This window comes from Pinus tabuliformis, chromosome 3_1, assembly GCF_031772625.1.
Source record: "Pinus tabuliformis cultivar Carrire ecotype Pingquan chromosome 3_1, CPIR1, whole genome shotgun sequence".
Taxonomy (NCBI): Eukaryota; Viridiplantae; Streptophyta; class Pinopsida; order Pinales; family Pinaceae; genus Pinus; species Pinus tabuliformis.
The window spans coordinates 445,387,027-445,405,485 of NC_142301.1; the positions used below are offsets into that span (position 1 = coordinate 445,387,027).

The 18,459-nt window shown below is 39.1% G+C and overlaps 1 protein-coding gene across 3 annotated transcripts in view; it reads right to left on the bottom strand.

The window, feature by feature from the left end:
- Positions 1-3,852: 3,852 nt before the first annotated feature.
- Positions 3,853-18,459, bottom strand: part of SDG38 (SET domain protein 38) — a 280,788-nt gene continuing 266,181 nt past the window's right edge. For all 3 annotated transcript variants that reach the window (XM_089411435.1, XM_089411434.1, XM_089411436.1), the window contains one exon: positions 3,853-4,040. In XM_089411435.1, the coding sequence (XP_089267561.1) occupies positions 3,922-4,040 (119 nt within the window). In that variant the 3' untranslated portion in view covers positions 3,853-3,921. The remainder of the gene's footprint in view (positions 4,041-18,459) is intronic.

The window sequence follows — 18,459 nt, forward strand, 5'->3', positions numbered from 1 at the left end:
TACATTCTAATTTAAAAGTGACTTTATTAAAGTCAATGAAGAATTAGAAAGTGAAAAAGTGACTATGGAAATAAAAGGCTAAGTGTGTCTTTATTTAAAGTGGGTGAGTTAAAAAATAGAAAGTGAGAATTAAATGCACATTTATTCTCATCCTTGGATCTAAATGAATCTCAGCTATTAGATCTTAGGGTAACCCAAAAGGTCATTTAGAGAGTAAAAGGAGAAGAGAAGAGAAAAAGTCAATTCATTCTTTCATGAGTATTTGAGAGAAAGAGAAGAAATAGCAAGGAGAAAATTTATGAGCAGTGAGGAAGTGAAGGAGAGAAGCAAGAAGACATTTCAGCAAATCCGGGCAACAACATTTATTGGCACGCATCCCAAGGCAAATCCGTACAATAGGAGAAATGCACAAAAATCGAGGGTTTATAACCCAATTTATATTCTCTAGATTTATTTGGGTTTTGCTAAATTTCCATATTTTCATAGATGGCATCAAGAAGTTTGAAAGATCAGGATGGATTGGACGAAGCCTCCAACTTTGGCATTTGGAAAGCCAAAATGTCTTTTTTATTGGACGAGTTTGGATTGAAGGATTATGCGACTAATGTTATAGCCATATTGACAGATCCACAACAACTGGAAACCTATAGAAAGGAGAATGCCAAAGCCAAGAGGATTATCCTTGATGGAGTCAAGGACCATATAGTCCCTCATATCGTAGAGAAAATCCTACAGAAAATAAGAAAATGATTCTCAGAGAGAAGCTGGGGACAATTAAGATACATAAGGGTGAAGACTAGGTTTCCAATCTTACCAGAGTTCGACTTGCCAGGGATGAATTGGCTACAGTTGGAGATAAGCCAAGTGATGTTGAGCTAGTGCGAGTAGCCTTGAATGGGTTCTCTAGGCAGTGGGATGTCTTTGTCCAAGTTATCAATGGATGAGACTAGTTGTTGAGTTGGGATCGCCTATGGAGTGATTTCACTCAGGAGGAGCTTAGACTCAACTTGGTTAGTGGCAATGGTAACAACAACAACAAAACTCCGAAGGTTGAGAAGGAACATGAAAACATAGCCCTAGTAGGAAAGGGAAGGCTAAGAATGGATTTGGTAAGGGATCAGGCCCAAACAGAGAAAATAAGAAGAAGGACCTTTCTAAGTTCAAGTGCTATGGTTGTCACGAATTCAGCCATTATTGTCAGTGATTGTCCACAGAGGAAGAATAAGGGAAAGAAACAAGCAACAACATCTGTTAGCACAAATGAGCTCTCCAACATGATGGATCAATAATTCACATTGATCGCTTGCCTATCTAGCTCAACTTCACAGGGTGTTTGGTATATAAACAGTGGAGTGTCATTCCACATGATAGAAGTGTTTGGTATATAAACAGTGGAGTGTCATTCCACACGATAGAAGTTAGAGAGTACTTCTCGAGTTATGAGGAGAAGGACATCACATTTCAGATCTAGATGGGGAACAAGTCCAAATGCAACCCAGTTGCAAGATGGACTATTCTATTTCAAAGGGAGAATGACAAGCTAATTCCTATTCATGACATGTTGCATGTGTTAGGCTTGGGGATGAACTTGATCTCCATATCTATCCTTCATGATAAAGTGTATGATGTTCACTTTAGAGGGGCGGAGGTGTTATTGAAGCACAAGGATTAGAGGTCCTGTATAGCAATTGGAGTTAGGAGTGGGTGATTTTACATGTTGTAGATGGATTCCTAAGGTACTAGTCAGTGACAACAATCTAAGGGATTAGGGGGAGCTATGGTATAGGAGGATGGGCCATATACATCATGGAGCACTTAGATTGCTTCGTGAGACAATGACAAGTGTTCTAGAGGTGAGCATAGAGCATGATGATGTTTGGTCAGAGGGTCAAGACGATGGTGATACACTGCGACAATCAGAGTTCCATTAGTTTGTTAGAGAATCTAATGTTTCACAACAGGTCTAAGCATATAAACATCAGATACCACTTCATCATGGATTTTGTGTAGCACAAGATTGTTCAACTACAGTATATACCCACAACTGAGCAGGTAGCAGATATACTAAGGCTTTGGGGAAGGTGATATTCATCTTCTTCAGAGACAAGTTGGGTGTTGTGTGATACACCTTCCTTGCTAAGAGAGTGTTAGTTTATGTATCTCCGACATGTGTTCTAGTCTCAGATGGTGTCTATGAGGCTAATGAACACATTTTCTCTAATACCTAGAAAATGTTTTTGAGGAAAATGCCTTGATTATAATTAATTAGCCAGTTTATTAATTTTCCTAAGTCTAACTTACATAAATGGATTAATTAAATCAGATTAATTGAGGTAAATCGATTTTCCTCTAGTGACTTCTAGAAAAGTCATGAGAAAGGGTCAATATGATCTTAGCCATTGATTGAGATTATATCATCGCTATTAATTCATCAATGAGAGATTATAAGAGGAAATCAATGAGAATTTGGAGAAAACAACATCGATATAGAGATTTGCAGTGATAGCAAAGGCATAGAGGCAACGCAGGGTCATCAATAGATTGAGATTAATAGTGGTTAGAGACAGGGTTGTTAGAGGAGATTCATCATAGCGGTTTCTAGATATTATTGGAGATCGATTTTTCCGTAGAGAGTTTGAGTTTTCTCAGTGGTGCTAGTTGTTCCAGAGAGGAGTCTGAGTCGCTCCAGGGTGGGGTGTGCATTCCTCCAGAGGGGTCGAATTGTCGGAGCAAGGAGATAATTTCTTAGAGAGATTGATTTGCATAGGGAGGTCGAGTTTGCCAGTTGGAGTTGAGTTCCAGGGAGGCCAAGTTAATTTTCTTAGTAGTGTGAGTTTACCAGAGAGGGGCCGAGAGCCAGGACTATACGTGTGACCAGTTTAGTGAGCAAGAGGGAGGCCAAATTTATAAGAAGGGGCCAAATTGCTTATGGGGGGCTAGATTGACTTGCAAAAGTGACATGATTAATTTTCCATAGGTTTGCTAATTTACGGGAAATGATTGTAATTTCTCCATCACAGGTTATGCTGAAGAATGAATAAAATTACTCATCTAGAAAGCTGATTTTTCCCACACTAGGTTTTTTCCAGGGATTTGTCCAAACATATTGGCATTCCTTATTTTTGTGTGTTTTCAATAATTTTTTAAATTCTCGTGGTTCATTTATTTTCCGTGAAGTTGTAGTAGTGTTTTATTCATTATTTGCCGCAAGTATTTTGCAGAAGACACATAATCTAAATTGATAGGAGAATAATAACTAGTAACTGCAACAACTTTAAAAATTTCACAGGTTGAAGTTATTGGAACAATTTGTGTGCCAATGGAGACGATGAGGCAACAAGGTTTCGTAGAATGCCTCTTTGTATATATAATATTTCCAAGAGTAATTGTAGCCTATATGATCATACAACCTATCAATCAAAAGTAGGCTAATATTGTACCTTATTCATTGTTTCTTGAAAAATAATATAAATTGCAATATTTTAACAAGAAATACAGATATAAAAACATACTACTTATAGACATTAAATTCTATGGTTGATGGTTTTTAAAATTATAGTGAATAATTAATATTTATATCATTATGTCAATGAATTATGCTTTCCATGGCTTGAAGGAAATTCATGATATTTTTTTAAGAGAATCAATTCTAAGTAGAAAACATAATCAAGTTTATAAACAATGTCTCTATCTTTCCTTTGGTAATTCTTGCTATATTATTTTTATTACTATAAAGAGTCATGAATTCTAGTTCTCCCTTTAGAGTATGGTTACGAAGGTAGATGATACTTTAACACTGCTTATGCAAGCTTTAACGTGTCGTATCATCTGTAACATGCACGGGATAACAACTTTAGCTCCAACTCTATCTCATTACAATGGAATCCACTTCATAAAAGTTCATCACACTTTGTATAAGATCTAGTCCTTATATTTGCATCGAAGGCATTGACACCGAAAGCCAAAGCCTTGATAAAGTAGGGATTGTCGAGCTTCATAATCCATACTAGCATCGATATAGCAAATACGTAGTTCTTCACCTGAAATTTTACTTGAAACACAAATTATGGTGAATTATAATCATTATTACATGCTTTAATGCAAACAACATTAGAATGACCTGGCATGTAGAAAGACATATCAACAAAACATATGTTAAAATTTACCTCATCCTAGAGATTGAATCCTAATGCTAGAAAGTTGGTTTAAAATTGGAGTACAAAGAAAAACCCAACAAGAGAAATGACAAATATAGAACAATACTAGAGTGGGTTGGGATAAGATTCCAACCATGGTTCTTCAAAAATAATAATCAAGGTAGGCACAAAAAAAGAATTGTTGTTTGAAATTCTTTAAAAAACTTTTTCAAAACATGATATGAAATAATGGGCATTGCTATATGAAAATTGTTACCACTTGAAAATGCAAAGTCTCATTCTGCAGTTTCATGAGTTTTCTTGTCTAACCAACAAAAGATCTTTGGAATTTAGTGGTAGTTATAGGTTGCAGGGAGATACTTAGAGGCCACAAACCTTGTTTATCTTGCTTGGCCACTTGTCATCATCCAAGGAAAGGACAGGGGTGTAAGAGTGTTGTTGGCTTGATGAAGGCTTTTCGAAGGCATGGTTCACCATCAGATCCCATTTGAACACACTTGACACATATTGGAGGCATAACACATGACATTTGGTAAGAAAAGAGGTTAATGAGCATGAAAGGAGGAACACCCTTCTTAGATAGGTGCAATATGGCATTAAATTGCACTTGGGCTTGACCAAAGGCCCACTTAAGACTGGAAAAATTAAAACCCTCTTCAAGGAGATGGCCAAGGCATGTTGGAGGCAAGAAGGGGTGAGAAATAACCCTAAATGAGGAGCTTTAAGATATTCAAAGACATGCTTCCCATATGAGGAGAACTTTTGGGGGAAAGGACGCACTATTTAATCCATTTCTCACATATTTGTAGCTATATTTGACCTTTTGAGGTATTTAGGATTAAGGACACATTGTTTGAAGCCTTTTCTACACATATGGAGGCAAGTTTCACCATTAAGGATGGCTTTGGAGTAAGAACACTTTGTTCAATGCATTTTCAACATATTTAGAGAAAATAACTTTACATGAGGAGATGCCATGTGGCATTGTTGACATGGTCAAGCACTTGAATAAATAATAAATGCATGCTTTGAAAGGATTTCATGAAATCAAAAGATGATATATGGTAATATGCACCCATTATTACTCCACTTGCAAAAGATGATAGGGCCTTCTAAAAGGAATATTATTTTACTGGAGAAGTTGAAAGAAAAGCTATATAAAGATACCTATTCTCATTTACAAAAGGAATGGTTGGAAGTTTTGGAGTTCCCCTCCAACCCTAGTTGAATGCCTTTGGGAAGATTGGAAGAAAGGTTGGTTCAATGTAAGGGTTTTTCCCTTCTCTTTCTTCTTTTCATGGATGATTAGGGTTTTTGGAAGGATTTCCATGGCTTTTGTTGCTGAAATAATCTTTGGAGGAGGGAAAGTTTACCACATGAATTGTTGTAGTATTTGAGGTTGCAATTTTCCAATTAGGTGAGACTTATTTGATTGACTTCTTCTATACTCTTGATCTTGTTGTGAAATCAAATTTGAAGGATGTATTGTTGGTTGTTTGTTCAATAAGGAGGCTTTGTCTACTGCATTTAGAGTTTCATATTATAGTTGTACTTTCTTTGTTTAATGGTTGCATGCTATTCTTCTCTGTAATTTTATGGTTGTGATGTGGCATCTTGTATAAGGGTTCTTACTTATTCTTTCATAATACGAAGCTTCTATTTTGGACTAATTATGGCACATTAGTGAATGGTTTAATTATATATTCTTCGTAATATTTAAACCCATCTACTCTTTGATCTTGGCTCCATCGCCCAGTTAAATAAATACTTGTCTTGGTAGTCCACCATCCTTTTATTTCTAAAGAAAATCATAAACTTCCTTTCTAGGGTTCCCTCCCTTGCGTCAAAAAATAATTGACCTAATGTGAAAGATAATTATTGTGGTAAAAATGGGAAACCTTCCTAAGTGCCTCTAGGGTTGTACTTTGTTTGGGGACTTTAATTTGTGCAATGCAATTATGGATGGTAATAAAAGTAATAGACAAAAATAGGATTGTTGTATTAATAACTCCATAAGAAATAAAAGTACTAAATTATGAACATACAAACTTAAATTACAACGAGCAAGATGCATATACTTGACATTACTCAATGTGTGTTGTTTTCCTTTAGACAACCACCTTACAGACACCCTCATAAGGGCGTGATTTGTTGCCACTTTGATGAGATTCCTGCTTATCAACCAGGACTTGTTATTCTCCATCCATCTATTGCAGCATTTATGTGCTCATCAATCCTCACACATTTAGTGGTATATCATTCCATGTGTCCTATGCTCTTGATCTTAGATGTGTTAGATGATGTTTCATGATGCTTCGATTTGTAGTTGGTATGGGTTTTTCATTGTATAGTTTCCTTGCTTAGAAGTGATTCTAAGGCTTAATCTTGTTTGTGAAGTGTTAGCATTAGATGGATACTATTTTGTCACTTATAGCTAAGTAAAAATGTTACCTAGTTACTACATCGAACCATGATGAGACATAATTAATTCTAGATTAGTGTGCCTTAAGCTAGGCCACTAGATAATATTAGGAAGTCAAGGTGGGTAGTGTAGTCACATCACCCCCATACTGAACACATTTTGTTAATTTCCCTTACATTTCCATCTTAGCCATAAAAACTAATATCCCCTAACTTTCAGTTAACTTCTAAAATGACAACAAAAGGGTCAAGAAGAAAAAAGAAAGAAAAAAAGAATGCAAATCTTAACTAAATCAAGCCAAAATAACAGACTAAAGTGATGAAGAGAAAAACCAATAATGCAAAGAAAATATTAAAACTACTTCATTATGTCCCCCTCTTTTAAAGTCATACGAGAAAAATGCCCATTTAAAGCAAACAAGAGTTAGAATAAATAAATAAGAATAAAGAAAGGGGAAGTGTGTATAGGTCGAAGTAGATAAAAAATTTCCTCTCAAAAAGTTTTGATGATAAATGAAGACTCCTAACCATAATTTAATTGGTTAGTTGGACACGACATAGATCCTTCATATCATAATATGAATTTGAAAGTTGTTCCATAGGTTTCCCTTATATCCCCATTCCATAAGTTAGCATCACTTACAAACCAGGACAACTTGGGAAACACCTTATGTCTTATCTTAAAGACACATGTAATGGGGGTAAGGTGTCCCCCATGGTTTGTCTCAAGTAAATTGGTAACAATAGCTTAGGTTATTTGTTTTAAATTATCTTATCAATGCTAGTATCTAACAATTGGTTGAGGTTGGATGTGTCATCATAGGTTGGATGTTATCCATTGTGATCTGTGTACCATACCTCAGAGTGCATGCAAAGAGCCTCGTGATATGTGTACCTACAGTGGGATGCATATACCTATGTACAACTATATTCACTTGCATTGAAATATGTGTCAAAGTTTCTTGGGATGCATGTACATGCCCTACAATTCATGTCAATTGACGTGGACAATGACATGGATGCCACATCATCACCAAAAAGTCTACATCAACATTCATGTACACTCAAATTTGAGCATCATTATTACTCATTGTATATGTATTATTTGCACATGTATGAGGGGAGTCCCCTTTTCTTGTATGCATGTTCATACATGAGAGTTTATTCGATGTATATGTGAACTAGTGTGTCACATCCATGAGTGTGAACACAACTAGTCACCACTATTGCTCTCTAGAACTTTTGGAATCATGGGTGTCCAACCTTAAGGTGGTTATCTTTTGATAGACTGCCCATAATTCTACTAGATCAATGCCATTGGATGCATATTGTTCGTAGGAATTTTGAAATTGGATCATAATAAAAAAGAAAATAAAAATTGACCAAGATACAATGTTGCAACAATTATTGCTTGCCAATTATCACACATTTTGACTGTTTGACTTGTTGGACATTGGATAAACTAGTGCTCCCCCTATGTTTCACGACATGGACTAATTGCCTCTTGTGGATCCTTATCTCTGGCAATGTGATCATTGACTAACACTTGCTAGTTTTGATCTAACAACAACCATGATTCCCAATAAGTGGTATCAAAGCGTAGGTTGTTAATTTTTCATCAAGAATTGTTCTATGCTGCAACTATTACTTCAACAATTTCCAATAGCATCCAAATTACAATTTCACTTCTTCAATTAACCAATGGCATCAAAGCAATAGTAGATAGAACAATTATACAAATGAACAATGAAAGATAACCAAGAGACAAGGTACGCAATATTTGGTCAACGACCAGGGAAAAACCCCACAAGGGGGAAAACCCTTTGCAAATCTTCTTCTATTAGATTGTCTTCAAATGTTCAGCAGAGAGAGTACATCATCCAAGATTCAAAGACAAAATTTGACTAGTCAGTCTCCAAAACCAATATCCAATATCCAAGTTTGTCAATATGCCAAGCAACTATCCAAGTCAGAGACAAGAGAGAGAGAGAGATGAAGTCAACAATAGTCACAATAGTAAAATCTGATCCTTCTACAAATATGTCCAAGTCAACAACAGTCAATAGTAGCAATGTGTGCCCTAACCAGTCAATAGTCAATGGTTAAACCAACCCTTTAGGAGCTTGGTCAACATTAGTCAAACTCGACCTCAATAGTTGGTCAAAGTCACCCAAAACAGTGATCAAAACCCTGTCAAAATCTGTCAAAAGAGAGAATTTATGCGGTCAAAGTCTGCAATTTATCTCTGTGGTCAACCCAAGTCAAAGTGCCCTTATCACCTTAGATTTTGTGCCAAAAAGTGCGTCCTAGCAAAACAAAGAAAGTCTAAGGAAAAACACAATCAAATTTGGTAAAAGTACCCTTGGTCAACGCCCTGCAACAGATCAAAATTTCAGCCAACCTGAAATAGACACTTATCCCTTCGAACGTGTGAGAGACCCTTGCAATTCCTGAGTTGCACGAATCAATCAATGAAGGAGAGAGAATATATGAGTTGATGATGTGATGTCTGCCAAATGTGGATGAGGTGATCTTAATTTATAGATGATGGAGGAGGGATAATTAGCCTCTTAGGCCGACTTGAACAAATGTCATATTGTGGGTTTCACTTCAAAAATATATTTTCCTTGTCCAAATTGAGTGATTCAAAAGTCAATTTTGGTCCTCTCAGAAAGAGGAATTTAATGCAATGGTTGGAATATGTCAAAGCTGCCAAATTAACACTCCCTCTCAACTAGGGAAAGATTCTAACTGTAGCATATGATCATAAGTATCTCGACATCATGTCATGTGCATCCCTGCTCATATTTGCTTGTCTGTGCTCATCTCATGCTGAACACTCTCGAATTTAAAGGAGAAGAATTGTTGCAGGGGAGCTCCAACTACCACCCCGAATCTATCACCATCAGGGAGAAAATGCTACCACCCAAAATCATTGTCATCATTGAGGAGCCATAACTACCACCCGAAACTAAAGACAATGAGCGAGATCAACCTACCCTAATGCATAGGGATCACACACTATCCTAAAGACCTTGGCAATAGGTGAGATCAACTTATCGAAGGTAAGGACCACACTCTACCCTATTGTCCCTGATCATCCATCTTAACCCTCACAAGTCAGATGGTAGAACACTTGCATCCACCAACCTGGGAAAGATCCACCTACTTCAAGGGGTAGGGATCACACTCTATCCCAAGTCCCTCATCCCATTGGCCAGATGGGGAGGATATTCCATAGATTGGGAAGGACGCTAACTGGGGCATACTCTGACTAAGGGAGATCACATGTCTCTACACCCTATCGGTTAGAGGTCCCTCATCCCTAGGAGCTCATCAACTCCATTCCTCACCCTGGGAACTCAATTAGGGGGGAATAGCAATGCTCAATGTTCTTGCTTAGCCCATACCCTTATCCGAAAGGGTCATCTCAACTAGTCCAAGCTGCTCTCTGAAGACCAAGAACTTCCCTTTCAACAAAGCCTTGGTGAGGATACCGGTTATCTGCTCATCTGTTGAAATGTGAAGGAGTCTCACGACTCCTCTTTGCACCATGTCTTAGATGTAATGATATTTGATCTCAATATGCTTAGACTTGTCGTGGAACACATGATTCTCTGACAAATGAATCCCACTCTTGTTGTCGCAATAGATGACTGTCGTGTCCAGAACCTGCTCAAATAGCTCTCCAAAGAGCTTCCTCAACCAAACTACTTCACAACTCGCCAGGTTGGCTGCAATATACTTGGCCTCAACTGTGCTAAGGGCTACAAAATTCTGCTTCCTTCTCATCCACGATATCATGGTAGATCCAAGACTAAAACAACATCCAGAAGTACTCTTCTTGTCGACAACACTGCCAACCCAATCTGCATTTGTATATCCATGTAGTCTAACATCTCCAGCAACATATCTCAGTCCAAGGTTAATAGTCTCGTGTAGATATCTCAATACATGTTTGGCAGTGACCCAATGTACGTGGTGAGGCTCAGTCATAAATTGGCTCAAAGTGTTGACTGCAAAACATATGTCAGGGTGAGTGTTCATGAGAAACATCAGAGCACCAACCAGTTGTCTATACTCATAAGGGTTTGCTAGCTTTGTTCTGGCAGCCTCTCTGCATAGCTTCTTGAAATTCATCTCCATAAGGGTAGGAAACGACTTGCATTCTACCATGCAAAATCTCTCTAATAGTTTCACAACATATTTTCCTTGTGAAAGGAAAATCTCGCCCGGTCTTTGCCATACTTCTAGTCCCTAGTCCCAGGAAATAGTGCATCAAACCAAGGTCTTTCATCTTGAATTCAATAGCCAACTCCCTCTTACATTCAAGAATGAGAGGGTCTACACCTGTCAAGAATAAGTCATCAACATATAATACCAAAATGAGAGGCATACCTTGGACCACTTTGAAGGTCAAGTTTGGATCGACATTGCTCCTTGTGAATTCCAACTTCATTAAGTAATTGCCAATGTGGGCATACCATGCACGAGGGGCTTGCTTCAATCCATAAAGAGATTTATTCAATCAACACACATGGGTCTTCCTGTCATGAACTTCAAAACCTGGAGGTTGTTCGACATATACTTCTTCTTGAAGCAAACCATGCAAGAAAGCAATCTTCACATCCATATGGTGAAGAGCCCAACCTTGACTAGCTACAAGTGCAACAATGGAGCAAATGGTGGTGTAGCAAGCAACTGGAGCAAATATATCATTATAATCCTCTCCCTGTTTCTGGTTGAACCCTCGGGCTACAAAACTTGCCTTATATTTTTTGATGCTTCCATTAGCCCCATGCTTGATCTTGTAGAGCCATTTTGAAGTCACCACATATTTCCCCTTCAGTGTTTGGCACAACAGTCCATACGTCATTCTTCATAATTGACTCGTATTCTTCGGCCATAACATCCTTCTAGACTTCTTTCTTCATGGCTTCTTCAAAGGTGGGAGGCTCTGCTTGAATAATATTTCTCATTGCTACAACATATCCCTAGTACCTGCATGACTTCTTGCTCTCCCTAAATGTTGCACGAGTAGAAGCATGTCTCTCAACATCTTGAAGCGTGTCACGAAGCCATAGTGGCCTCTTCCTGGTAGGAGAATCACATGGAGGAGGATCCAAGGGGTCCATAGGCTCCATGGGATCATCAACAATGTCTCTCTCAGATTCAAGCACATATGAACCTTCTAGAATATCCATATCATCATTCTTCTTCTCAGGAGGAGGAGGCAGAGGAAGGTCCCTTGCTTTTCCAAGGGCAACATCTTCATCGAACATTACATCCCTGTTAATTTCAACCTTCCTTTGACCAAGAATATATATTCTAAATGCTTTAGAATCTTCACAATATCCAACAAACATACCTTTTCTTCCAGTGGCTTCCAACTTGTTTCTTTTGTCCTTTGGCACATGGAAATATATGGGGCAACCAAATATACAGAGGTGAAAAATGTCGGGCTTGACACCTATGAATACTTCTTCGGGGGTCTTGTTTTCCAATGCTTGATGAGGCACCCTAATTTGAACATATACCGTTGTATTTGTTGCTTCTCCCCAAAGTAACTTCGATAACTTTTGATCATGGAGCATGGCTTGGGCAACTTCTACAATAGACCTGTTCTTTCTCTCAACCACTCCATTTTGTTCGGGATTGTAAGGCATAATAATCTCCTTCTTAATACCTTCCTTCTTGCAAAACTCTATGAATTCATTTGAGATGTATTCCCCACCATTATCGGACCTATTGACGACGCTAGACTCGCCAACATTCAGGGGATCTCCCCGATACAAAGTCCCAACTAGACCTCATACCATTTGGAATAGGAGTCCCAACAGTGGGGTGTTAATGATATGCCTTGGTTGTGAATACACATAAAGTGGTGCACATTGTCTTTGGTGGGAGTGAGTGTGTGACCCTACGAAAATTCAAGTGCAATGCATTGTGGTTCCAACACACGAAGGGAAAAAGGAAGTGATCCCCTTAAAAGCTTGTAATAGTATGCAACTTGAAAGGAACCCACAAGCATAATGACATCACAAGATAATATGCGGAATAGTCCACAAATTAACAATGACAAATTAATACAACAACACACATTCAACAAGATTCATACAAATGCAAACGAAATAGTTCAAAAGCATAAACATAAGTTAAATAATATATATTGCAAATACAACAAGAATAGTCCTACTATATTCACAACATATGCATAAAAGTGTGTCGAATTTGAGCTTTTATTAAAAGCAAAAGTTCCAATACATACACCATTGACAAACCACTAGCCCCAATAGTGGAACGTGAAGTCAACAACACCTGCTCCTCTAAAGAAGTATACTCCCTCTATGCTACGGAGAAGCCAAGGCTCTCACAAAACTCCCAAGCTCTTTCTAAGCCTAAGCCTAGCCAAAAGCTTGGCTCCCAAAATCCCTTTACATGAGTTATGAGGTTCTATTTATAACAAGAGGGGGTGACTCTTCAACTTCTTTACAAAATAACTCATTACATTACATCATGACTCTTCACATTCCAATATTGACACTTGGAATTCCACTTTACAATTAATTACAAATGATATTACAATTCACACTCGTACCCATATAAGACAAAATACGGTAGAGACAACTTGACAGCCTAACTAGACAAAATACTATGATGCTTGAGTTTGGGGAAACTCTAGCTCAATAACTTCCACTTGATGCTTCTCGGTCACATACTAGTGCCAAGCTTGGTATTGTGCGATGACATCCCCAAACTGTGTGATGGTGTCTGGCTGGAAGTAGACTCTAGACTCCATGGAATTCAGGTACAAATGTTTTGGAACCAATTTCTACTACCCTCCAAAGCATGACCAACATTATCTGCACTTGGATAGGGCCACCAATGTAGTTGTGCATGTTCTGTATGTTCACCTCCAAGTCCTCCTTGGTGGCAATCTGTCTTAGTTGCTCCAAGTATTCCTCTACCTCCCTTTCTGACCTGGTTCCTACCTTTGGCTTCAGTGAGTGAGCAAACTAATGGGATCTTGTGGGTCTTCACAAAGGAATCCAGAGTGTTGTATATTCGTGCATATGAGGCCTGGATGTTGCTAATAAATGAGGCGAGTTGTTTGTTGTTATGGATCAACATCCACACTCTTGCTTTCTCCAACTTTGCCTGTGGCTTCATTTTCTTACCCAAGTCAAGCGGTGCCCCTTTGTATTGCATTGTCCATTCATGCACGACAACGATTGCAGCTTGCACATTTCTGAGAGTTTTGACGAAGTCTTTACACTGTTGTTGCAAGCCAAGCACACAGACCACTGCCTTATGCACGGTAACCAACTCCTCACAGAGATCTCGCATGGTCTCTCCAAGTCCCGGTACTTCATGAAGTGTCGCTACCTTCATTTCCTCCAAGTGGACTTGTGCGGAAGCTGCGTTCTGAGTTGTTGCGCGGAGTTGTTCAACCTCTTTCCTGGCAACCTGCAAGTTCTTTGCCAATTGCTTATTCTCGGCCATCAAATATTGAGTGTTCGACTTTGCTGCACCTGCGAAGGCCAAGTTCGCTGAGGCAATGGCTTCAAGATCTCTCTTGGTGTCGACCACAATCACCCTTTCTCTCATAAAAGCAAGAAATGCGAGATCATCTAGAAAATGCTTCTTACGCATTTGTATAATCTTCTTCTGGAGTTCATCGTACGACAGATTGTACGTGTCCATAACCGGATCATCATCAAGAGGAAAAACTTCTCCTTCCTCGCCTAGAGTTGACTCTACTGCAGGAAGTGGTGTACACTGAATAGTGACATGTTGTGTGCTAGGCATCAGGTCGACATCTTGATTCTGCAGCTTTGGTTCCACCTCCATATCATCAATCTCTATCATTTGTTCAATTTGCTGAGCAAGCTCCTGATCTTGCATCTGTCCTCCCTCCTCCTAGGCTAGTTGTCAGCTTTGTTCTTGCTCTTCATTTTGTTTCTGCGATGTTTCTTCTGCTATTGTGTGTTGCCTTTCTTCTTCTTCCTGCTTCTGCTTTTCTTCCTCCAATCTCCTTTACTGCTCTTCCCTCTTCCTCTGTTCTACTCTTTACATCCTTTGTTTCGTCGCTGCCTCAATTGCTAAAGTTGTTTTCATAATAGTTGGATCTGTTTTCATCTTGCAGCTTCTTTCTCCCCATGGACTGTGAGCAACCTTTCTCTTTTCTTTATCCTGCATGAGGTTGCTCCCTTCTGCTAGCGCTGCTTCTTGAGATGCTACCTTCTATGGAGTGACCTGTGAATTTCCTGCAAAATTGACCAGCTCGCGGGTCTTAGAGGCATTATAGCAATTCTTCCATCGATCCTCCTCTTGCCAATGAAATGTCCCACCGAGCCACTGAAAGTGAATTATCGCACAATGGTTCTTGCAAATACCACGAGGATCGTACAGATTAAAGTCTTGAGTATCGAATGAAAACTTCTCTATCGCCTTTCCTTTGGTATCCACGACTTTCAGGTTCTTTATCTCGTACAATCTAATTTGTATAGGAAGAGTTGACCAAGGTGCTTTCTTCTTCCTGTGCAAAGCAACTGATAACCTTGCGGCGAGATGATATGACAATTCTTGCATGACGAGCTTGTTGGTGACATACCTTGGCAAAACATGCGACAACTTCTCTCTGCCGAACATTCTAAGGAAGGTGCCATCTAGTGAGGCAAACCAATCTGCGATCTCTAATATTGCCTCCATTGCTGCAGGCGGCATGCAAGGTGGTCCTTCCTCAAAGATCATCCTGTATAATGGGATGAGGAAGTGGTCAGTTAGCTTCTCCATAACCCCACGATGGCTGCAATCCGAGAGCAACTTGTAAATAGATGTGCACGACAAGTTCTCAAGGTGACCAAGCCCAATTCATACCAAGGAATGCATTATGTGCACAAATTGCATCCAACAAATATGCAGACATATAGAATCTCGCTTGCCCGCCCTTGGGAGGATTCATGGTGTTACCTACATGGATCCTTAACTATTGAGCCAACAAATCTGACCAGTTGAGTGGCTTCCCATTGTTCACTACCTGGTTCAGAAGGACTTCCCACCCTTTCAGAAAGGTCTTTGTGTTCTGTTGACCATGGATTTTGCAAGCTAAGATGATCAACATCTAATAGGCCCTCCTGAGAGACCTTGTCTTATATGTGTTGGTAGGAGTCTTTCGGAAACTTTGATGGCTCCTTCACCCAACTCTTAACAACATCCCTCGTGACCACATAGTTGTTGGTGGCATAGAGAAGTGAATCTGTGTACTTCTGGCTTAGGCAAATGATACATACGTCGATAATCTGCCGCTAGAAAAGTAGCAAGCCTCCGTCTGTTGGTACTTCTCAAAGTCATGGTTTTCACATCAATATGTGAGACAATCCAGCTGATAACATCTACACATGGGAAGGTTGGATATATGCATGCAACCCCGTGTAGCAACCTTGATCTATGGACATTAATGTACACTTGTTTGTCCTCTAGATTTGTTGAGAAGTCCTTTGCTGAAAAAGCTTCATTAACTTTCCTACAATGTAAGATCTGAGTCCTTTTCTACATACAATTGAGTGTCTGAGTATACTAGCAAGTTCACTGGTGTTTGCTCAACTGCTTCCCCGATACTGCTCTCGGTGGTACCTTTTGAAGCAGTTCTCTTAGGTGTCATGGTAACAGTGACTGCTGGCAAGAAGTGTTCAACAACTATGGTACCTGTGGGACAAAAAAGACACTCATGGAAAGAAAACATTAACCTTTTGCAAATCTCTCTTGACAACAAGATCAAGCAACAAACCAGTGCACTAGTGAGAAAAAGTTGCGTAATTCTCTTGGGCAAATGAGGGGGAATGGTAATGGGAATTGCGGATTTCACATTCCTAACAACCAAGGGACATCCTGAACTTGAGACTGCACAATACGCAGTCCAGCTTGGGCAGTGACTGGGAGAGACTGCGCATTGCGCAGTCTCAGTAGCCAAGAGGCAGACTAAGCCTTGGAACTGCGTAAATCGCAGTTGGGCTAGCCTGTACTGCGCACTGCGCAGTCTCAGAGGTTGAGCCTCAGCTTGTGCTTTTGAATTTCACAATGCCCAGCTGGGCACTATGAAAATCGGCCAAGGAAAGTATGGATTTTCCTGGTGCAAGTGTGGGAAACAAGCAGATCTGAAATATAATGAAAGTAAAAACATAGATCTGACTAAGAGTGGATGGATCAATGTGAATCAAGTGTAGAAACTTAACAAACGGAAGGAAAAACAAATATGTGAGGAGAGTCGCCGAAACAACAATCGTTGGTGTGTGAAAACAATAAAATCAATGCGACACTTATGAAAGGCAAACGACAAACTGAAACAACACTTCTACAAGCTAATACAAGTTAAAACGCCAACAACCATGAAGAGAAACAAGCAAAACAACACTCATAGAAGCGAAACGACAAAAAGAAACAGAAAAAACAACAAAAGATGACAAAAGCAAAACTCACTCAGAAAAGCGATGACAACTCCACCAAAGGTTCCTTGATCTCCCCGGGAATACTAGAGCTCCAAGATCAAATGTACAAATGAGCTATAGAGGCATCTGTTAAATGGATTAGAGCGAGTTAGGGTTTATGACACGCATGCCTAAAATCAAGGAAAAAGCGACACTTGGCGAAAATTTCTAAAAATAGGCTTTGTGCCACCTTCGAGAAACCAATGATGAATCCCTACTTTATAGGTATTTCTTTTTCGCTTTTTTGTTTTTCTTCTTTTTTCTTTCTCAGGAAACTTTCCATGCACATTGTCGGGAAAGATTGCACAATTCTGGGGAACTGGGCAACTTTTCGACTTAAGTGAATCGTGCAGTTTCTGAGCTCAGCGATGGATTGCGCAATTTCTAGGCTCAGAGTTGGGCTGCCTTTCATGACTACGCAGTTTCTGAGCTCAAGGAAAAACTACCAGTCTGGCTTGCGCAATTCCAATCATCAAGGCTGGCTTGTTGTCATGGATTGCACAATTCTAATCATCAAGGCTAGCTTGCCCTCATGGATTGCGCAATTTTTGGAGGCATGCCCAGAACTACTATAAGGCCATGTCAGGAGGTTGGCTTATGACTTAGAAAGATCGGCTAAGTGTAAAAACAAGAAAATACAAGCACAAATTAGAGAGATAAGTCTCAATCAAAACATGAATACTTGACGACAATCAAAGGTAAGCTCATGTCAATAGAAAGGAAGGCTCCAAAATCAAAGCATAGGCAAAATTTTGGAGGGTGATTGTAGCCGCTGTAACAAGACTTGCAGATCTTAATTTTCTTCCCTGTTTGATTTTCGACCAAAGCTTTGAACTCCTTACACATTTCGAAGGCCTCATCCTTGTGCTTCAAATAATATATCCATGTCTTTCTTGATAAATCGTCGAAGAAAGTAATGTAATAGAGATAACAACCAAGAGAATCAACATGCATTGGACCTGTTGCACCTATTTTTTCAACATTCTAAGGAAGTAGGATCCGAAAGTTTGAAGGAAATTTTTCAAAGTTCAGAATCATCGACCAACAATTCTTATGTCATTGTGAAGCCATTTTGCAAGTTTGTAATGTAAATGATACTAGTAAGACTGTGTATTTATGTAACAACTTGGGTGGGCCTATTATTTTGGCGACAAATTTCATCCTAGGAGGTTTTTCGTTTCACTGATTTGTCTACGTTTCTAAACACAGATGATCGGTAGAGCTTTTCCTTCCAACCTCACCCCAAAGCTAAGGTGAAATTTATCGTCGAAGTATTAGGTAAGCCCTAGTGTTTTATTCGAGTATTTTGTAAAAGAGATTTGAGAATAATTTAAGCTATTTGGATAAATTATTTTGTTACAGATCACTTGGTCAACTAGATTATATTGTGTCAC